The 19,938-nt window shown below is 32.7% G+C and overlaps 1 protein-coding gene across 1 annotated transcript; it reads right to left on the bottom strand.

Moving 5' to 3' along the window:
- Positions 1 to 4,110: 4,110 nt before the first annotated feature.
- Positions 4,111 to 19,182, bottom strand: PAN3 (Poly(A) specific ribonuclease subunit PAN3). Its single transcript, XM_023160547.2, has 4 exons — positions 18,939 to 19,182; positions 17,848 to 18,883; positions 12,347 to 12,808; positions 4,111 to 4,664 (listed from the first exon to the last, which is right to left on the bottom strand). Exons 1-4 carry the CDS (start codon positions 19,000 to 19,002, stop codon positions 4,385 to 4,387), a joined length of 1,842 nt encoding a protein of 613 aa, XP_023016315.1. The 5' UTR covers positions 19,003 to 19,182; the 3' UTR covers positions 4,111 to 4,384.
- Positions 19,183 to 19,938: the final 756 nt, after the last annotated feature.

The following is a 19,938-nucleotide window of genomic DNA, read 5'->3' on the forward strand; positions in this document are numbered from 1 at the left end:
TGTTGAGTTTCATTTAATCAACCTTTAATTTTTTTTATTCACTCTGGTTAAGTCGGTAAAGTGTAATAAGATTGACTTTATGAATATTTTGTAATATGAAATCTGTCTGTTAAATCCTCTTACCCTACTTTAATTTATTTATTTTACATACAGACTGATCTAAATAAAGTGTGAACCATTGTTGATTTTGTTGTTATTGAAGATATGGAATGTTTTAAATTTGCAAAACTAGTAGCGTATTTTGGAAATAGAGTAGTAACAAAACCTAACATAGTTTGTGCGAAATGCTTTTCAAAATTGTTGATACCGTCAATGTTATAGACTTTTTTATTAATCTTGTTAACAATGATCTCATCCAGTATCCTGATTTTTTTGACTTTCACTCGAAAGATTTGATTATAAAAAACCGCGGCCATTATAAAAACATTGTCTAACAATGAAAACTGTTCGTGCAGTGGAAACGATAGAAAACATTTCACAACGAATCACGCGACTCAAACTAATTTTTGTCTGTTTGGTGGAACTCTAGTTTCGAATTTGTTTTCGAATCTCGAACAAGATTTTTTGTTTCTGTTTTCGAAAGCGAAATTAGTCATAAGCGAATCCCTTTGGTGGAAATCTGCCTTAAAAAACTAATGCATTTTTAACTTTCATTGAAAAGCATACTGTAAAAGCACACTATGTAATATTTTCTTCTGGCAATTATAAAAGCATACGATTTGTTAATTGAAAGTAAGGAATTTTATCAGGGTTGGATGTAAAATATTCAATTTTGTTGTTTAATCAATATTAAAAGAAGAGTTCATTTCTTCTTGACAGGTGTCATTCATTGATGGGGCAAGCCCGATTTGGTAGACAAATAAAATACAGCAACCCAATTCCTTGACACTAACAGTGGTACTCCTTCAAGTAGAGCTACAATTTCTAATATACAATCCAGAATAGCAGACATATGAAATGGAACTGTTTGTTTAAAAGCAAGCTAAGACTATTTACTGGTGATCAATTTATGAAAACAAGATGAGTTTCTCCATCTTCTATTGAAGTATTTCACTCCTTCATAGATAGATAGGTTTATTAGATCATTATGTAGATGGGACAGGTCATATATATCTCAGGTATAGTATAAATGTATAAGTCAATTTGAAGAAGGTTACATTCATTGCAAACAATTACATAGGCATTAAAATATAAGTAAAATGAATGGAATAGATAAATAAACAATATTCTATAGTGTATACATCACAATGAAAGTGAGCTAACATCAACTTCAAGTTTGAATTCATCTTCAGTATAAAAACATTTTTTTGCTAGAAACACAAAGACTTGGGGTGAAAGTATCTTCATATCGCTTGGCAGTATATTAATGAGACGGATACGAGCAAACGTAGGAGACTTTTTATACTTTACGTGATGAGCATATGGTTATTCCTAGTATGATAATTATGGACTTCCGATCTCGACTCTAGTTGTCTTCTTTTTTCATGGACATATGTCAATGTTTTTAGAATGAACATAGAGGCAACAGTATTTTATTTTGACGAAAAGTCTACATGACGTTTTGTAATCTAAATTGAAAATCAGCCTTTATAATGATTTCTATTTTATGAAGATTCTGCTCACTTCAGTTGCTAGACCCCAAACGACAATGATATTTTAAATAAAGAAGTGAATCTTGGCAAAATATAATGATATAAGTGCTTTAGTATCTAATTTATTCTTAAGGAATTTAATGAGATGATACGATTGAATCGATTTTCTGGAGGTGAATTCTATATGTTCTTTCCAAGTGAAATGTAAGTCAATTATTGTTTTCAAGAATTTTGTTGACCTTGTCAATACCAAAGATTCATTACGGAAATTGAAATCATGTAGGCTTTGAGATGAATTTGCAAATTCCATACAAATATTTTCAGGTTAACTATAAGTCTGTTCCTGTAGCAATAGTCATCAAATTCGTGTAGGGTTGAGTTAAAAAGACTATGCATTTCTTCCGCTGTTTTACTTGATAAAATAATGGAAGTGTCGTCTGCGTACTGGTATATCACACCATATTATTAGGTAGATCATTCACATATAATAAAAAAATTAGTGGCCCGAGAACACTGCCTTCAGGTGTCCCAGTTGATACAAAAAAATGTATCGTTCATTATACCATTTTGCTTCACCTGGAAATATCTATTTGTAAGGAAATATACTATAAACTCAATAAATTGATGCAACCACAAGTTTCCGAATCTAATTGATACGGAAATTTTGCAAGGAAGGGTTGCAAACTCAATTATTTAGAATCACAAGCATAAACATTGCGGGTGCAACCTGTTAAATGATCAAATTGATTTAGTTTACTCACCAGTTTTCAAATTAGCACATCTGCATTGTAAATTCAGGTACTCAATCAAGTCAAGTACCTTTATCATTACCTACAGGGGTGCTGTATAAGGGCTAATGTAATCAACCAGTGTTAGTTTAATGTACAACTGCAGTAACGATAGTTACAAATAAAAGTGGTAAAAACAGTTTCAATTCTCTTTTCTTCACTATAAACTCATGTGCTTCCTTGGATACCAATATTAAATTGCTTATCTGATACAAAGTTAATAGTCAAGGTGTCGAAGGCTCTACTCAAATCGAAGAATAAACCTTCCACAATGTTTTCTTTTATCCATTGAATCATTGTAGTTCCTGTACAAAGTTGAACGTAGTAGTTTCTGTCGATAGAATGTTGCCAAGTAATAATTTATTCTGCCATATTTATTTTTTTAATATAGTTCTCTAATATTTTTACTGTAAGCATTTTCAAGTATAGGAACAAGGACCGCAATTTTAAGTAAGTCAGGATATTATCCAAATGAAATACAGAGATTTGAAATATGTCATATATCTTCAGATAATTTGTCTACACATACTTTGATTATTCTTGTGGAAACCTCATCATGTCCTGTGCTTTGCTCATTGTCTAAAGGATATAATTTTTTTACTTCATTCGTAGTGACTGGCACAAAAAACATGGTAGCTTTAACATTTTTCATAGTGGTACAGCTCTCTGAATCTTTCCCTGGGAAATGGGTCCTGAATTTCTCGTCAATTATTGTTGTCATATATGTTAATGATTATCCCTTACATTCTCTAATTTTACCGGGTTACTATCTGGGATTACTACATAGACTAATTTTACGCCAGAGGTTCCAATTCTACCTATCGAGATTTTGGTTGTTGTATTTACCAAATACTTGAACCTATTGCAAAAAACATGAAATTTCATGAAAACTCTAGTTCCATGTGAAATTAATAGTCTACCAGAGAATATTTTGTTGATTCAAATACTTTATTATTATAGCAATTTATTGTCTGCATTTGTAAGTTATTTAGTATAACTTTAAAATGAATTGCATAAAATAAAAAAGATTTATAACTTCAGTGAGTACGGTCCATATTATTCTGTAATTCTATTTCATGACCTCGAACAAAAACATACGAATATTTTATCAACTTACCTAGGAAATGTCACACCAAAAGACGCTTTATTTTTATTTGCACCATTATTATAACACACTAAAACAGAATACCAAACGATTTTGATTTCGTAAATCAAACGTTAAATGCCTTTTCAAAAGAAATGAACTCTACGAATACTGAATCACAACTGATTTATCATACCATAAATTTACCATACTTCAGTCATCACTCGGCGATTTGAGTGCTTATTTCCATGGTTTCTACTTCCATAAACTCAACATAGTTTTTATTGAAAATTGGAACAGATCAGCCTGACACTTTTTTGGCTGAACTTCTGCATCATCATATATTCTTGTAATTCTATACTTTTTAGCACTTTCCTGATGAAATATGAAGGTGGATATAATTACTATGACAATTCAAAATTTTATACCCGCTCCTGTTATTTCAATGTCACTAAATTTTTCTTCTGGTAGAATTTTCAAACCTGATAACAGTTTTTGGACAATGGAAGTCCGAACCTCTACTTTTTTTTATATGTACCTTTCTTTGCATCCATATCATGACCAACACAATGAAAAGCCTTGGACAGATTTCAAAATATTCATCAATTAAAGTGCCTTCTGGTGAAAGTGAAACGAAACTTAGCAATTAGTTTGTCAACTTTTTATTATTTATATTTAATACATTTTTTTAAAGAAAAATATAACTTATCCAAAAAATATCTATTCCGTAATTTAAAATGGAAAAATGTTTTCAATAATATTTTTTGTGATAAAAAAACTATCAAATAAAAAACCTTTCACTTCAAGGGCATTTTCAAATATTATTGAAAACAACATTTTTGGTAAACAATCACTATTGTTAAACCATTTTCGTCAGTTGTTCACATCACAACTCGGTACATGTAAGTAACACAGACACATTACAGCTTATCGTCAACCCTTCCGCCAACACCTGTTAGGTCATGGTGGATTCCAGAACTACTAGCGAGCTCAGAGAATGATTGTTCGAGGCAGTGCTTCAGTTCTGCATAAGAGACTACTAATACGCTTTGTTCGTCACGAGAAACCAAGCTGATTTTCTCTGGAACGCCTACGTCTAATTTATTGAGGCACTGAACAATATGTGCCATATCTAGCCAAGGGCTTCCCTCATCTGTCACTTGGTGGAAAACATAGTCTCTAAATAATTTCAGCATGTACCTGAAAATCAAGAAAGATATTAATTACTTCTCGTTATTAGTTGAAATCAAATTTTTTTCATATTCAACATTCTCAACACATTAATCGCCTAAACAGAACTTTTTTTGCCTGTCTAATTACTCTAATTTCAAAGTCACAAAAATAAGATGTTACTTGTTATTCACACAAAAAATAATTTGAATTTGAGACCTGAGGTTAGGCTCATGCAGCCTGCGGTGCATCTGTTCAACATGGATCAGGTGACAAATCTCATAATCTACGAATACTTATACCTTTATTTCAAATACTAATTTGGATTTTTACATGTTCACGTTGATAATACTAACATTTGTAAAAATTAATTTCTGCACTTGTATATAATCAAACATTGTTATTCATTTTAAGAAAGTTAATTGACTCATGTTTGAAGTTAGATAAAGTGTAACATTACTTTAACTTGATTGGAAGTTTGTTATACTCTAGAAAACCTTTGTGGATTAGAGAATTCATTGTTCTGGAATAGTTGGTGCGTGGTACAGGTAAGGTGTTACTATTTCCTGTGCAGTAACTAGGAATATCATGTTGGTATGGAACAAATTGGTCGAAGTATGGTTAACTAATATGTTAAAAAAGTAATATAGGTGCTCATAACTACAGTTACAATTTACGAATATGAAGAACAAAAAATATAATGGAAAAAAAAAAATAAAATGGAGTAAACACCCATATAATAGAACTATACCATAAATTGAACATTCTTCATGAAAAACTTTGATGAGTTTCAACAATATATTCTAGAGTTATAGTTATCACCATTTATAGACCTCCAAGCGGAGATTTGAATCTATTTTTTGATTGGTTATTACATACATTAAAACTTGCTGAGAATAAAATTGAAAATATAATTTTGTGTCGGGACTTCAATATAGATTATCTGGTGAACGATACTAATACCAAATTATTGAAGGATCTATTCAACTCATTTAAATTGAAATTCAATATGTTAGGCCCTACAAAAATATTCACCAACATTAACGATCACACTACCAGCACTAGTATTGATTATATGGTAACCAATTTCTGTAAAGAAATTTATAACTGTGTATTTAGGAAAGATTGTTCCATAGAAACCGCTGCCTATGATTATCTTAATAACATATACTCCGAAGTTGATGCCAATAGTTTTGTAATTAGTATTTTTTGTTGACCTTTCAATGGCATCTGACACTGTTTCATCAGATATATCAAGTTAGACAGGCTTGATTTTCCACATAACATACTGACTTGGATAAAATCCTATATGAGTGGTCGGCATTTGACAGTCAAATATAACAATATTGTGTCCAAGGAACATGGTGTGACATTGGGAGTTCCTCAGAGATCAGTACTGGGACCTTTTTTTTTGTACCTTGGGAGCTGTCTGACTTGTCCAAGTCTCCAGAAAACACTGCAGTCTCTTGGGCTTATTGCGTTTATCTTCTCATGACATTCATTCCATCAGTCTCGTTCCCTGTACTAGTTTGTACAGGTTCCGTGTTGGATGTTCGTCATATTCTTCTGGGCGTAGTTTTGTACGTCCATATATAGCCTGCCCCCTGTGATTCAGTGCCTCACATTCGCATAAGATGTGTAGAGCTGTTTCTATCTCTTCGTTGCATAATCTGCAGCTGAGGTCTCCGTTGTACAGCCCCATTTTATTCAGGTGTCCTCTAAACTGGGACCTTTACTTTTTGTGGTATTTGTTAATGACCTCTCAGAACATGTTAACAATTGCCACATAACTATGTTTGCAGATGATACCACAATGACAATCACTGGGTCTACACTGGAAGATGTATTAACAGGAGTCAAAGAGGTTATTGATAGATTTACGTCATGGTGTGGATGAATCATTTGATATTAAATACCTCCAAATCTGTTTTGATGATATTTTATAATAGGATAAATAACATTCCAGATGGAGTTGATATAACTGATGGAATAGCCATGGCACATGATGTTAAATTTCTAGGAACCATGTTAGATCAATCTTTAAATTGGGATCTACATATTGATGAGGTTTGCAAGAAACTTAATGCAGCATTCTTCGCGATTAAGCAGATGAAATTACTTGTAGAAGAAAAAAAAAACTCTCAAGTATATATTTTGCAATGGCATATCCGTATATTTCCTTGAATATAATGTCATGGGGATGTGGTAGAGATTTTAATAGAATATTTGTTGCCCAAAAGCGCATTATAAGACTGATTTTTTTTATGGATTATCGTGATAGCTGCAAACCTATTCTTGTAAGGGAAAATATATTATCAGTTCCATCCATGCATATATATATATTCAAATGTGTGACTTATGTAAGAAATAATCTTGCATCTCTTGAAATGAATGCTTCTACTCATAATTATCATACACGTCATGGTGGTATGTTGAGGATACCCTCACACAAATCAAATCAATTTAAAAATTCTCCAATATACAATGCTATCTCACTTTACAATAAATTACCTGATTCAATCAAGGAGTCAAAATCATATAAAATCTTTAAGAATAATTCGAAACTATTCTTAATAAAAAAATGTTTTTATAGTTTAAAAGACTATTGGAGTGATAATTCCTGGGAATAATTCCCAATGTAATATAATATATGTATTTGTTTTTAAATTGTAACATTTATATATTAGGTGCCCTGTTTTATGTTTTTATATTTATATTTTATCTTAATTCTTTGATTTGTTATTCAAGTATGACTAACTATAATTTTTATTCTTAATATGTATATAACATAATATTACAATTATTGACTTATCATATGTACATTATGAACCGATAATAGTTAATAAAATTATTATTATTATTATTAACGTATTATAGCAATTGTAAAATGGAGACCATAGAACAGAGCCATATTCTAATTTTGACATTACCTAAGCAACATAAAGAGTAATTAGAGCAGATATATTTGAAAAAGATCTACAATTGCGAACTATGAAGTCATAAACTCTCAATGCTTCTCTTATTTTCGATCTAATGTGGTTGGAAAAAGACACATTTTGATCAAAATATACACCAAGATATTCAATTGTCATGTAGTGACAGTCAAATGGTATCTAATGAATAACTGTACTCGATGACTGACATGTTCCTACTATAAGACACTACTTTTTTGGATGCATTAAGATATAGTTTGTTGACTTCACAGCATGTCTGTATATTTTCTGTCGTTACAATGTATTACAATCTTCGATAGTTTCGACAGGTAAATATATTTTTAAATCATCTGCAGAAAAATAACTTATTTTGATCGATATAATTACTGAGGTCAATAATAAATAACAAGAATAGTAATGGTCCGACATTCGATCCCTGAGGTACTCCAGACGAATGACTGTAATAAAAAGAATCAAAGCCGTTATATGATACAAACTGTTTGCGTTGGAGTGAGTAGGATTTAATGAAAAGTACTGCTGAGATATGGCAGTTATGTAGAAGGTCATGTGATCAAGTCGCTTAAATGCTTTAACAAAATCAGTGTATATCACATCAACTTGACCACGCTTATCAAAGACATCACTAACATTTTGAGTCAATACAATTAAATTTGTTAGGGTGGATCTGTTAGACATAAATCCATGTTGTTACGGAGATATGATATTACGTACTGAGGAATGTACACAATTATAGATTACAATTTCGAGAAGTTTTGCAAAGTTCAATCACGTTTCATAATTTGTTTATTTTTGAGAAATTCATTTTGCTACCTATTTTTAATGGTGTATTTTTTCAAGATTAGCAAACAAATGTTTTATATGTTGTCAGGTATGCTATAATAAATAATCGATTTTAAGATTTTCATGTTACTATACTGTGTCCAAATAGAGCCAATATAAAAGAATTGGAAACTGTGACAGATTCCAAGTTTGATGAACTAGGTATTTTGACCATTTCAAAGTTTATTTAAAATAATTTTTTAACCCTTCAACAGCTAGCGTTAACATACGGTAAAGCTTACAAGGTTGTACATCAAGTGCCGCCATATATTTTTGAGGTTAGAAATTTGAAATCTGCGAGAGGGGATATTTACTACATACATATCTCTACTCGTTAGTTCTCATTCGACGTTTACAGCGGCTTGTTGCGCGTATCGAGCGACTGTTAAAAACGCCCTTTTTTTGCAAGCCATGGATTATCGCGACCTTCGATTACAAATGGTGTATGAGGATGACTTAGATGTTCAAGATATATTTATAGAACCTCCGGAAGCAAACGTTTTGACCGATGAAGATTTAGGCGACGAAGAGGAGGGGGGTTTAGTCGATAATCTTAGTGATCAACAATTATTAGCTGGAGCAGAACTATGAATGTAGAGCCAGACGAGCCTGTTCAAGATAATGAAGGTCCGTATACCAGACCAGGACAGGAAAAAATCACTTGGATAAAGAATGGCGATTTAATTCCAAATAAAAAAGCTTTTCCTGAACCTGATTACTCCAGATTTCAAAATCTAACAGATGTCGAAATTTTTTAGCAGTTCATTGAACAAGAAACTGTTGACTTACTTGTTGAGCAGTCTACAAAATATGCTGTCTTTTTAAATCATTCAGATCCTAAAATTACTTCTGGGGAGATGAAATGCGCCATAGCCATCATGATTCTGAGTGGGTATTATGAATTGCTTGGAAGAGACATGAACTGGAGTACAGAAAAGGACTTGAACGTATCCATTGTGTCAGATGCCATGCGTAGAGATCGGTTTGTTCAGAATATAAAATATTTACACTGTGCTGATAACACGAAACCTAATAATAAAGACAAAATGTGGAAATTACCTCTCATGGATAAACTACGAGCAAATTTTATTAAAAATTTTGTTCTTGAACAACACCTAAATTTTGATGAATCCTGGTTAAATATTTCGGAAGACATCCCAGCAAACAATTCATACGAGGAAAACCAATCCGATTCGACTACAAGGAATGGTGTTTGAATGCTGTGTCGGGGTATCTTGTAAATTTCGATGTATACCAAAAGAACAATCCTAGAGGAAATACTTTCTATGAAAATGGATTCGGAAAATGTGCAGCTCCTCTTATCAACATGATTGACGACTTTTCTCCTGATGTGTCTAAACTTCCATTACAATTCTTTTTTGACAATTTTTTTACTGGTTTCAATATTTTATATTACTTGAAACAACGCGGCTATGATGGAACGGGAACAATCCGCGACAACCGTAACCCGAAAAGCTGTCCTTTACCTGCGAAAAATATGTTCTCTAAATCTAAATATCAGAAAAGAGGTGATTACGTATCAGCTATTGATAAAGAAGATGGAATCATTGTTGTGAAGTGGCTGGATAATAATGTTGTTAACGTAGCCTCTACCAGTCATGAAGTAAATCCCACTTCTTTAGTGAAAAGATTCTCTCGGAAGGGAAAAAAATTATACAGGTATCGTGTCCATCGCTTAAAACCGAATACAACCGCTTTATGGGAGGAACCGACCTGATGGATGAAAATATCTCAAGATATCGTATATCTTACAGAAGGAAAAAGTGGTGGCGGCCCATTTTTACTTGGTTGCTGGACACAAGTGTGGTGAATGCATGGTGTTAGGCGAAAATGCAGGAGCAAACCACCAATAAGTCAACTAAATTACAGAAGACAAATCGTTTTGCATTATCTAAAGGTATACAAAACAGTTTCAAAAGGATCAGGAAGGCCATCTACATCCAAAAACAGCGTTACTCTAAACCCGGCATCTGATGATATTAGATATGATCAGGTTGGCCATTTATTAGTTTTAACTAAGGATAAAAAAAAGAAAACGTTGTGCTGGTGAAGGTTGCTTCTCAAGCATCCGAACAATTTGTTCTAAATGTAATGTTGGTATACGTATAGACTGTAACTATATTTTTCACACAAAATAAACATTTTTGACAATTTGCAACAGATATTTGAATTTCTACTATTTTGTATATCACTAATGGTAACGGCACTCATATCACAAAAGAAATAAAAAATATATCAAAAAGTTGTTGAAAGAGTCTAACTTGATCATAAAGATTGGGAATTACAACCTGGCATAGCATATTTCTGGAAAAACATAATTCCGCCGTTGAAGGGTTAATATTTATGAAATTCCAATTAGTTCAGGAGATATTCGTAAAACACTGAAACTTGACAATATTATTTCAATTTTTTTCTGACGTTATTTGGAAGGGCATTGAAAAAATACTTTAGCAATGCCATTTTCAAGCTACACAAGATGGCGTTCATTTCTGTTTAAAAAATCTGTTTTTCCGTTAACCAGCTGTCGCTGTAGTAAAATACTTTTAGGTACTGATAGCAATATCATATGATTATACACATACAATTTTAGCACTTTTTTTTACCATTACCCTTGCTCTGAAAATTATAAATTCTCAACAAAAAAATTTGTAGGTTGACGGTAAGTCAATAAAATGAGTACTTAGAAGTTGCAATTCAAAGTGAGTAAACAAATAAAATATACAGTGCTATGAATGAAGAAATTACCCAAAAACAAAATTAAAAACAGGAAAACATTGTATGTAAAGTCTTGTAACCGATAAATATACCATGGCGGGACGATAGCCGGTTGGGTTGGCGAACAGTGGTTCATTTTACTCATTCAACTGACTGCTATGTGAAATGGTGCTTCAAGCCTTATATTCAGATGATCGATTTTCAATGCTTATCGTCCGCCCTGTACTAAGAATCGCATGTTGAAAGGTTAAACATCGTTAATCCTCAGCTCGCACAAGTTTCAACTCTTGAGGATTGCATTCGTAGGGGTGCAACAGTTGGTTAAAGAAAAACATTTTCAACAAATTTGATACAGATAATAAAAACAGATATAAATGATTGAGTTCAAGAATGTAAAAAAATATATGACTAATTGAAAAGATATAGATACAAAGGGACTCTGAAAAATGTGAATCCAGGAATATTTGTGAATGTGAACGAGAAGAAACTGGAGACAGATCAAGAATGTAAAAAGTGGTTTCAGAGCTAAAAGTACCTCAAACGGGACCATGAAGTGGACATTCAGCTCATGTTATAAGTACCTCTAACAGGACCATGGAGTGAACATTGAGTTCATGTTATATTATCCATGATAATAATTACACAATTTTCACAAACATTTTAATTTCTAAATGTGTTTTGCTAACACAGTAGCTTTCTCGGCAAACATGAATGATACACACTGGGCTACTCAAATGGTTATTAGTGAAAGCGATCTCAGGTAGAATCACACTCTTAGTTCTTGGACATCAGGTAAATTTTGAATATCCATAAACTTCTTGGTATTATAAAAAAAAGTTCAACAATGGTGAGTGGTCATCCACCTGTTGGTCGTTCAGTAGGGTACCCGAACTTTTACCCTTATTTATTTCCAGCGACTCCAGCAGGTTCAACTTCTGTCCCTTAGCTTCTACATAGAATATGTCGTACATAGTGTTGAAATCGTAATCATTCTCTAAAGTTACAGGTCAATCCATTCATAATCATGTTATATTATCATAATGTTACAATTAGGAATGGATCATTTTGGAAAGTCTATTTTCAATGCAAAGTTTATTGATTATGTCGTAAATGTAAAGACATATTTTTTATAATTATTATTAACAATTTGTTTATAAATCTGAAAATCACCACAACCAAAAAAGGTTTTATTCATCAACATACCTATCTCCTGTTTCTGCCCAAGCACTTTCCAAACTGAAATCTGGTCTTTCGTTGATTGTGGCTAATTTTGACATGATCCTGAAAAGTCGACCATTTTGTATTTCTTTCGAAAGCTCATTATCAAGAACTTCAATATGGTTGTGGAGGTTATCCAGTTGAGTATAAAATCGAGCACCAATCATTGGCATCAGATCAGTGACACTTCTCCTTTGTTGAGAAGATAACAAATACATGATGAGATTTCGAAGATCCGGTGTATATGAACGACCTACAATATCTAATGCGGTAGATATGTTCTCACGTTGAACAGCCATGGTAGATTTACAGGCGAGAGCTAGAACTAACTTTCCGAGAGCTGATAAGTCTTCTTGTTGATAATGTTGGACTAGAGTTATGTGGTTGATCGTTGAATTCGTTTCTTGAAGTACTACGTCCATTATCCCTAAACAACTTAATCTTAACCTAAAACACAGTTACATGAAATTTGTATAATATGTATTAATGGGCGAGTATAAGAGTGTATTCATTTTTAAAATTTCCTTGAAAGTTTTCCATTTTTTATATCTTCTACCGAGAAGTTTTTTAAAACTTTCCTTCCTAGAAATGAAATAAACATTTTCTAGATGAACCTTTTCATAGTATGTATACATTTTACTGAATATCATCATCAGAACTTGAGACACACTTCACTAACCAAGCTGGCCTCCTCAATATATAATAATAAATGGTTTTTTTAACATAGCAGAGTTCAGCAGGTCCCAATTTTTCCAATCATCCACTTTTGAAAACCATTGTTAAAAATTGCATTATTTTTAGAACAATGACAAATTCAAATATATAAATGTTTATATTCAGATGACTGTTGATAGACATTTTATTGTATGATTTTAACAAATTATTAATCTTAACTTACTGTCTATATCATGTAAGTGTAGTATCAAATTTAAAATATCCAGATATTAATTGATACACCAACTGTAAATTATTGGCGTGAAGTTATCCACAGATTTCTGGCCACACATGCCGACGTAGAGGAAAATAAAAATCTGTGGTTGGGATACAAAATTATTAGCACCCGTACTAATATCTGTGGCTGGAAATACCTATTCACTATAGGTTGAGCGTGAAATTATTGAGACTATTTGGTGTTTAACATTTTTATAGAGTCTTGAGTAGATTGAGGCGTTGATAATCCTTTTCTCATCAACAATACAGATTAAGGGAAAAATAAAATTGAAAATATTAGACTTACTTTCCAATACCCCATATAGAAATGATATCCGATGATGTGCGTCCATCAAAATTACACAACTTCCATAGTTTCTTGAGAAGATTAACTTGGTGATAACAGTTTTCTTGTTATCTAAACAGATTTCGAAAAAGAAATTGTTGAAACAATCAGACTCATTTTTTGAGATTCCTTGTATTCATGAAAATCACACAACTCTTATAGAATTTTGAATAGATCAACACAGTGAAAACCGTTTTTTTTGTTACCCATACGGAATTCGAGAATAAAATTGTTGAAACGATCAAACTAACTTTTTCAACCCCTTGTAGAATTGAAACCAGATGATGTGCGTGCATAAAAATGGCATAAGTCTTATGGAATCTTGGGTAGATTGACGTAGTGATAACAATTTTCTTGTCACCCGAAGAGATTTCGAAAACAAAAATGTTGAAACAATCAGACTCATTTTATGAGATTCCTTGTAGAATTGGAACCAGACGATGTGCGTTCATGAAAACTACATAACTGTTATAGAATCTTGGGTAGATCGATATAGTGAAAACCGTTTTCTTGTCACCCATACAGATTTCCAGGAAAAAATATTGAAACAATCAGACTCACTTTTTAAAACACCTTGTAGAATTGGAACTAGAAGATGAGCGTTCATGAAAATTACACAACTGTTATAGAATCTTAGGTATATCTATATAGTGAAAACTGTTTTCATGTCACCCATACAGTTTTCGAGAAAAAAATTGTTGCAACAGTCAGACTCATCTTTTGAGATTCCTTGTAGAATTGGAACCAGAAGATGTGCGTTCATGAAAACTACATAACTGTCATAGAATCTTAGTTAGATTGATATAGTGTAAACCGTTTTCTTGTCACCCATACAGATTTCCAGGAAAAAATATTGAAACAATCAGACTCACTTTTTAAAACACCTTGTAGAATTGGAACTAGAAGATGTGCGTTCATGAAAATTACACAACTCTCATAGAATCTTAGTTAGATTGATATAGTGTAAACCGTTTTCTTGTCACCCATACAGATTTCCAGGAAAAAATATTGAAACAATCAGACTCACTTTTTAAAACACCTTGTAGAATTGGAACTAGAAGATGTGCGTTCATGAAAATCACACAACTGTTATAGAATCTTAGTTAGATTGATATAGTGTAAACCGTTTTCTTGTCACCCATACAGATTTCCAGGAAAAAATATTGAAACAATCAGACTCACTTTTTAAAACACCTTGTAGAATTGGAACTAGAAGATGTGCGTTCATGAAAATTACACAACTGTTATAGAATCTTAGTAAGATCGATATATTGTAAACCGTTTTCTTGTCACCCATACAGATTTTCAGGAAAAAATATTGAAACAATCAGACTCACTTTTTAAAACACCTTGTAGAATTGGAACTAGAAGATGTGCGTTCATGAAAATTACAAAACTGTTATAGAATCTTAGGTAGATCTATATAGTGAAAACTGTTTTCATGTCACCCATACAGTTTTCGAGAAAAAAATTGTTGCAACAATCAGACTCATTTTTTGAGATTCCTTGTAGAATTGGAACCAGAAGATGTGCGTTCATGAAAATTACATAACTGTTATAGAATCTTGGGTAGATTGTTTTCTTGTCACCCATACAGATTTCGAGAAAAAAATTGTTGCAACAATCAGACTCATTTTTTGAGATTCCTTGTAGAATTGGAACCAGAAGATGTGCGTTCATGAAAATTACATAACTGTTATAGAATCTTGGGTAGATCGATATAGTGAAAACTGTTTTCTTGTCACCCATACAGATTTCGAGAAAAAAATTGTTGCAACAACCAGACTCATTTTTTGAGATTCCTTGTAGAATTAGAACCAGAAGATGTGCGTTCATGAAAATTACACAACTGTTATAGAATCTTGGGTAGATCGATACAGTGGAAACCGTTTTCTTGTCTTCTGATTCCAATTCTACAAGGAATCTCAAAAAATGAGTTTGATTGTTGCATAATTTTTTTTATCGAAATCTTCATGGGTGACAAGAAAACATTTTTCACTATATCGATCTACCCAAGATTCTACAACAGTTATGTAGTTTTCATGAACGTACATCTTCTGGTTCCAATTCTACAAGGAATCTCAAAAAATGAGTCTGTTTGTTGCAACACTTTTTTATCGAAATCTGTATGGGTGACAAGAAAACAGTTTTCACTATATCGATCTACCTGAGATTCTATAACAGATGTGTAATTTTCATGAACGCACATCTTCTGGTTCCAATTCTACAAGGTGTTTTAAAAAGTGAGTCTGATTGTTTCAATATTTTTTCCTGGAAATCTGTATGGGTGACAAGGAAACGGTTTTCACTATATCGATCTACCCAAGATTTCATAACAGTTATGTGATTTTCATGAACGCACATCTTCTAGTTCCAATTCTACAAGGTGTTTTAAAAAGTGAGTCTGATTGTTTCAATATTTTTTCCTGAAAATCTGTATGGGTGACAAGAAAACGGTTTACACTATATCGATCTTACTAAGATTCTACAACAGTTGTGTAATTTTTATGAACGCACATCTTCCAGTTCCAATTCTACAAGGTGTTTTAAAAAGTGAGTCTGATTGTTTCAATATTTTTTCCTGGAAATCTGTATGGGTGACAAGAAAACGGTTTACACTATATCGATCTTACTAAGATTCTATAACAGTTGTGTAATTTTCATGAACGCACATCTTCTAGTTCCAATTCTACAAGGTGTTTTAAAAAGTGAGTCTGATTGTTTCAATATTTTTTCCTGGAAATCTGTATGGGTGACAAGAAAACGGTTTACACTATATCAATCTAGCTAAGATTCTATAACAGTTGTGTAATTTTTATGAACGCACATCTTCTAGTTCCAATTCTACAAGGTGTTTTAAAAAGTGAGTCTGATTGTTTCAATATTTTTTCCTGGAAATCTGTATGGGTGACAAGAAAACGGTTTTCATTACATCGATCTACCCAAGATTCCATAAGACTTATGCGATTTTTATGCACGCACATCATCTGGTTTCAATTCTACAAGGGGTTGAAAAAGTTAGTTTGATCGTTTCAACAATTTTATTCTCGAATTCCGTATGGGTAACAAAAAAACGGTTTTCACTGTGTTGATCTATTCAAAATTCTATAAGAGTTGTGTGATTTTCATGAATACAAGGAATCTCAAAAAATGAGTCTGATTGTTTCAACAATTTCTTTTTCGAAATCTGTTTAGATAACAAGAAAACTGTTATCACCAAGTTAATCTTCTCAAGAAACTATGGAAGTTGTGTGATTTTGATGGACGCACATCATCGGATATCATTTCTATATGGGGTATTGGAAAGTAAGTCTAATATTTTCAATTTTATTTTTCCCTTAATCTGTATTGTTGATGAGAAAAGGATTGTCAACGCCTCAATCTACTCAAGACTCTATAAAAATGTTAAACACCAAATAGTCTCAATAATTTCACGTTCAACCTATAGTGAATAGGTATTTCCAGCCACAGATATTAGTACGGGTGCTAATAATTTTGTATCCCAACCACAGATTTTTATTTTCCTCTACGTCGGCATGTGTGGCCAGAAATCTGTGGATAACTTCACGCCAATCTGTAAATTATATATAATTGTATAGAGTAGGGAACACAATGCCAGTACTACCAGAACACATTTTGTGATAAACAGGTGAATACTGGAAGAATACAAAATTTTACTAATAAACCATAAAAAAAATCAAAACATGGATAACATATATTCCTTTGTCTAGCAACATGTGCCTTTTGCCCACATAGTTGCCATTACGGAAGTGCGAACTTGAAACAGGAAATATGGATGGGAACTTAGTACCCAGATGACATCCTGTATACTGGACTAGAGAATATGTAATCCAGCCATTTGATATTGTTTTGACATACAATAAAAAGAAATACCAAATATTTTGTAGACATTAAAAAAAAATAATGCACTGAAAATTAAAATAGATTATCTATTCTAAAGACATTTGGAAAATAGTTGAGTATGAAACTTGCCTTCCACTCATTTTATTCACGATAATTCAATTACTAATTATACTTTTTCTATAGGAAGGAGTTCATATTAAATAACTTTTCAGTATAGCATTGTCAGTTTATGCAATCAATTCAATTATTTCTTTTAGATTATGGAAGAATCTAAACCCAGAAAAACCTTAACATTGACTTCTCCATAAAAAATACCCTAAAAATATACTGAAATTGTTTGTGTTACCTATTTCGAGAATTGATAATGATTTTTGTTGGATCCAAACTTCGGCAAGCCAAACCTGCTGTATGTATTATTCTGAGAGCAGAAGTCAACTGTATAATATAGTTCCAAATTAGAGGTTCAGGAAGCTTGTTGTTTTGGGTGTGTCTCAACAAATTATTCTTTTGATAGCTATAAGGTCTCGGAGTTGAAGCGTCATTGATGAATGGATCAGAATAACCAGGCTGATCAGGAGAGAAATGTTTGTTCAAGAGAGTTTCAGATCCTGGATGGTAATCATAAACAAATATCATTGAATTATCACCAAATGCTTTTGTTGTAAAAACCTCCTTCAGCTGAACTATATTGGAATGACTCAGTTTCTTCCACAACTCAACGAATGCCATACATTTCGTATTCGACAAACGAAAGCCGTGGATTCTTCTTAAGCAGTAGTGTGCACCTGTTTTAATATGGGTTGCTTTGTACATTGACGCTTGGTAGCCCAGATGAGCTTTGTGCAGAGTATTGGGTATGGGTTCAAGGGGAAACAACTGGTGATAGCTGTCTACCTCTTGAGGAAGATCGGGGTGTTGCAAGGGGTCAGGTTGCATCAAAGTTAAAACATTTCGGTTTAGAATATCGTTACGCAGGTCTTCTGATAGAAAGAACGACGGTTCTTTTTTTCCAGTATAAACACTGTAGTCTGCTGGTAGACTAGTATTTAAGGGGGTTTCTGCACGTTGTGGGCTTTCCTGGGTAGCGGAGTACTGATAAAAATATGTGGTTCCACCAACATTTTCTTGGTAAGCAGGTAAAAGTGGGCTACTACCCACTGGTTCTGTTTGTAGAGGTGAACTTATCACAAGAGATGAATTGTTTACCAACGGTGGAGATGTGCATTCTGGAGTGACTCGTGCTGATATTTCACCTTCTTCACTTTTTTTTGTAATAGGATGGAGAACAGGAGAATTTGAAACTGAAGCAAATGAGTTTAAAAAACTCGGTGAGGCGGATGCACTTGTATTCACAACTCTGGGAATGAATTCACTTGCATGAGCTGAAAAAAGTCTTGAAAATGACCAAAAAACTCAAAACTATTTTCATTTCATTACTTGCTCTTGCTAAATCAAGTCGAGAAGAAAGTGAACGGGAATGATTATGAGCCATCCAATCCATGAGTTTTTATTTAGTTATTTCTCAGAATCACTTATTTTTATCACTGTAACTACAATTGACTAAGTTTTTTGCTACATATATTCAATGTTCAACTTTTTCAATAAACTAAAAGGTATAAGCATATTGAACTCCATTTCCAAAGTGAAATTCTCGACTTACGTTATGACAGATAGAGACCTCGGACAATATTTCATAAAGGTATGTTCGGAGTTTGAAATTTGGAGTCGAGTGAGCAAGTGCAATTTTAGACCACGTGATCACAGGGTCATTGGAGTGAAATATGTTTAACGAACGCTCGATTGTGTTTGAATGAAAGTTGACATTTGTGGTATGATTTGTTATCATAAAACCTGTAATATGTGATCGATGAAGTTTTTACTGTAACACTGTGATTTATAATTTTACTTTTGATATGCAAACATTTTTTCATAACTATTTAGAAATTACCAATCCTAAATTTGATCTCGGAGCTAACATATTTTTTCCTTGCTCATGTAATATCGAGAACGAAGCAGATTTAACTGATTTGCATTATCGTACGCTTACCGAAGGGAGAGAGCTAAATGAGCGCCCAGATTTGTATTAAATAAACACACCTATAGATTTTACTGACATTATGTGTTTAATTTTGTTGTGTTTTTGATGTGTTTTGTTGTTATTAATTATGTTCCAGTTTGTTATCCGTTACTTTGCATTTTCAAACAAGTGCAATTCGTTAGCACCAATCTTATTTCAGATCTATTATTACCCCCAGAAGTTATTTGTTTCCTTTGTTTGATCAAAATATCTCGAGCAGATACAGTAAATAACTTTTGACAAAAACGAATAAATCCGGAATGAGATTGCTGCACCTTACAGGTATCGATTATTTAGTGTGCAGCGACAGTATCGCTGGATTTTGGTTCTGTGAATGGAAATAATTCAAATAATAACAAA

The sequence above is a fragment of the Leptinotarsa decemlineata genome, unplaced genomic scaffold, assembly GCF_025532065.1.
Source record: "Leptinotarsa decemlineata unplaced genomic scaffold, Ldec_3_MD MMD2_tig00026328_RagTag_RagTag, whole genome shotgun sequence".
Taxonomy (NCBI): Eukaryota; Metazoa; Arthropoda; class Insecta; order Coleoptera; family Chrysomelidae; genus Leptinotarsa; species Leptinotarsa decemlineata.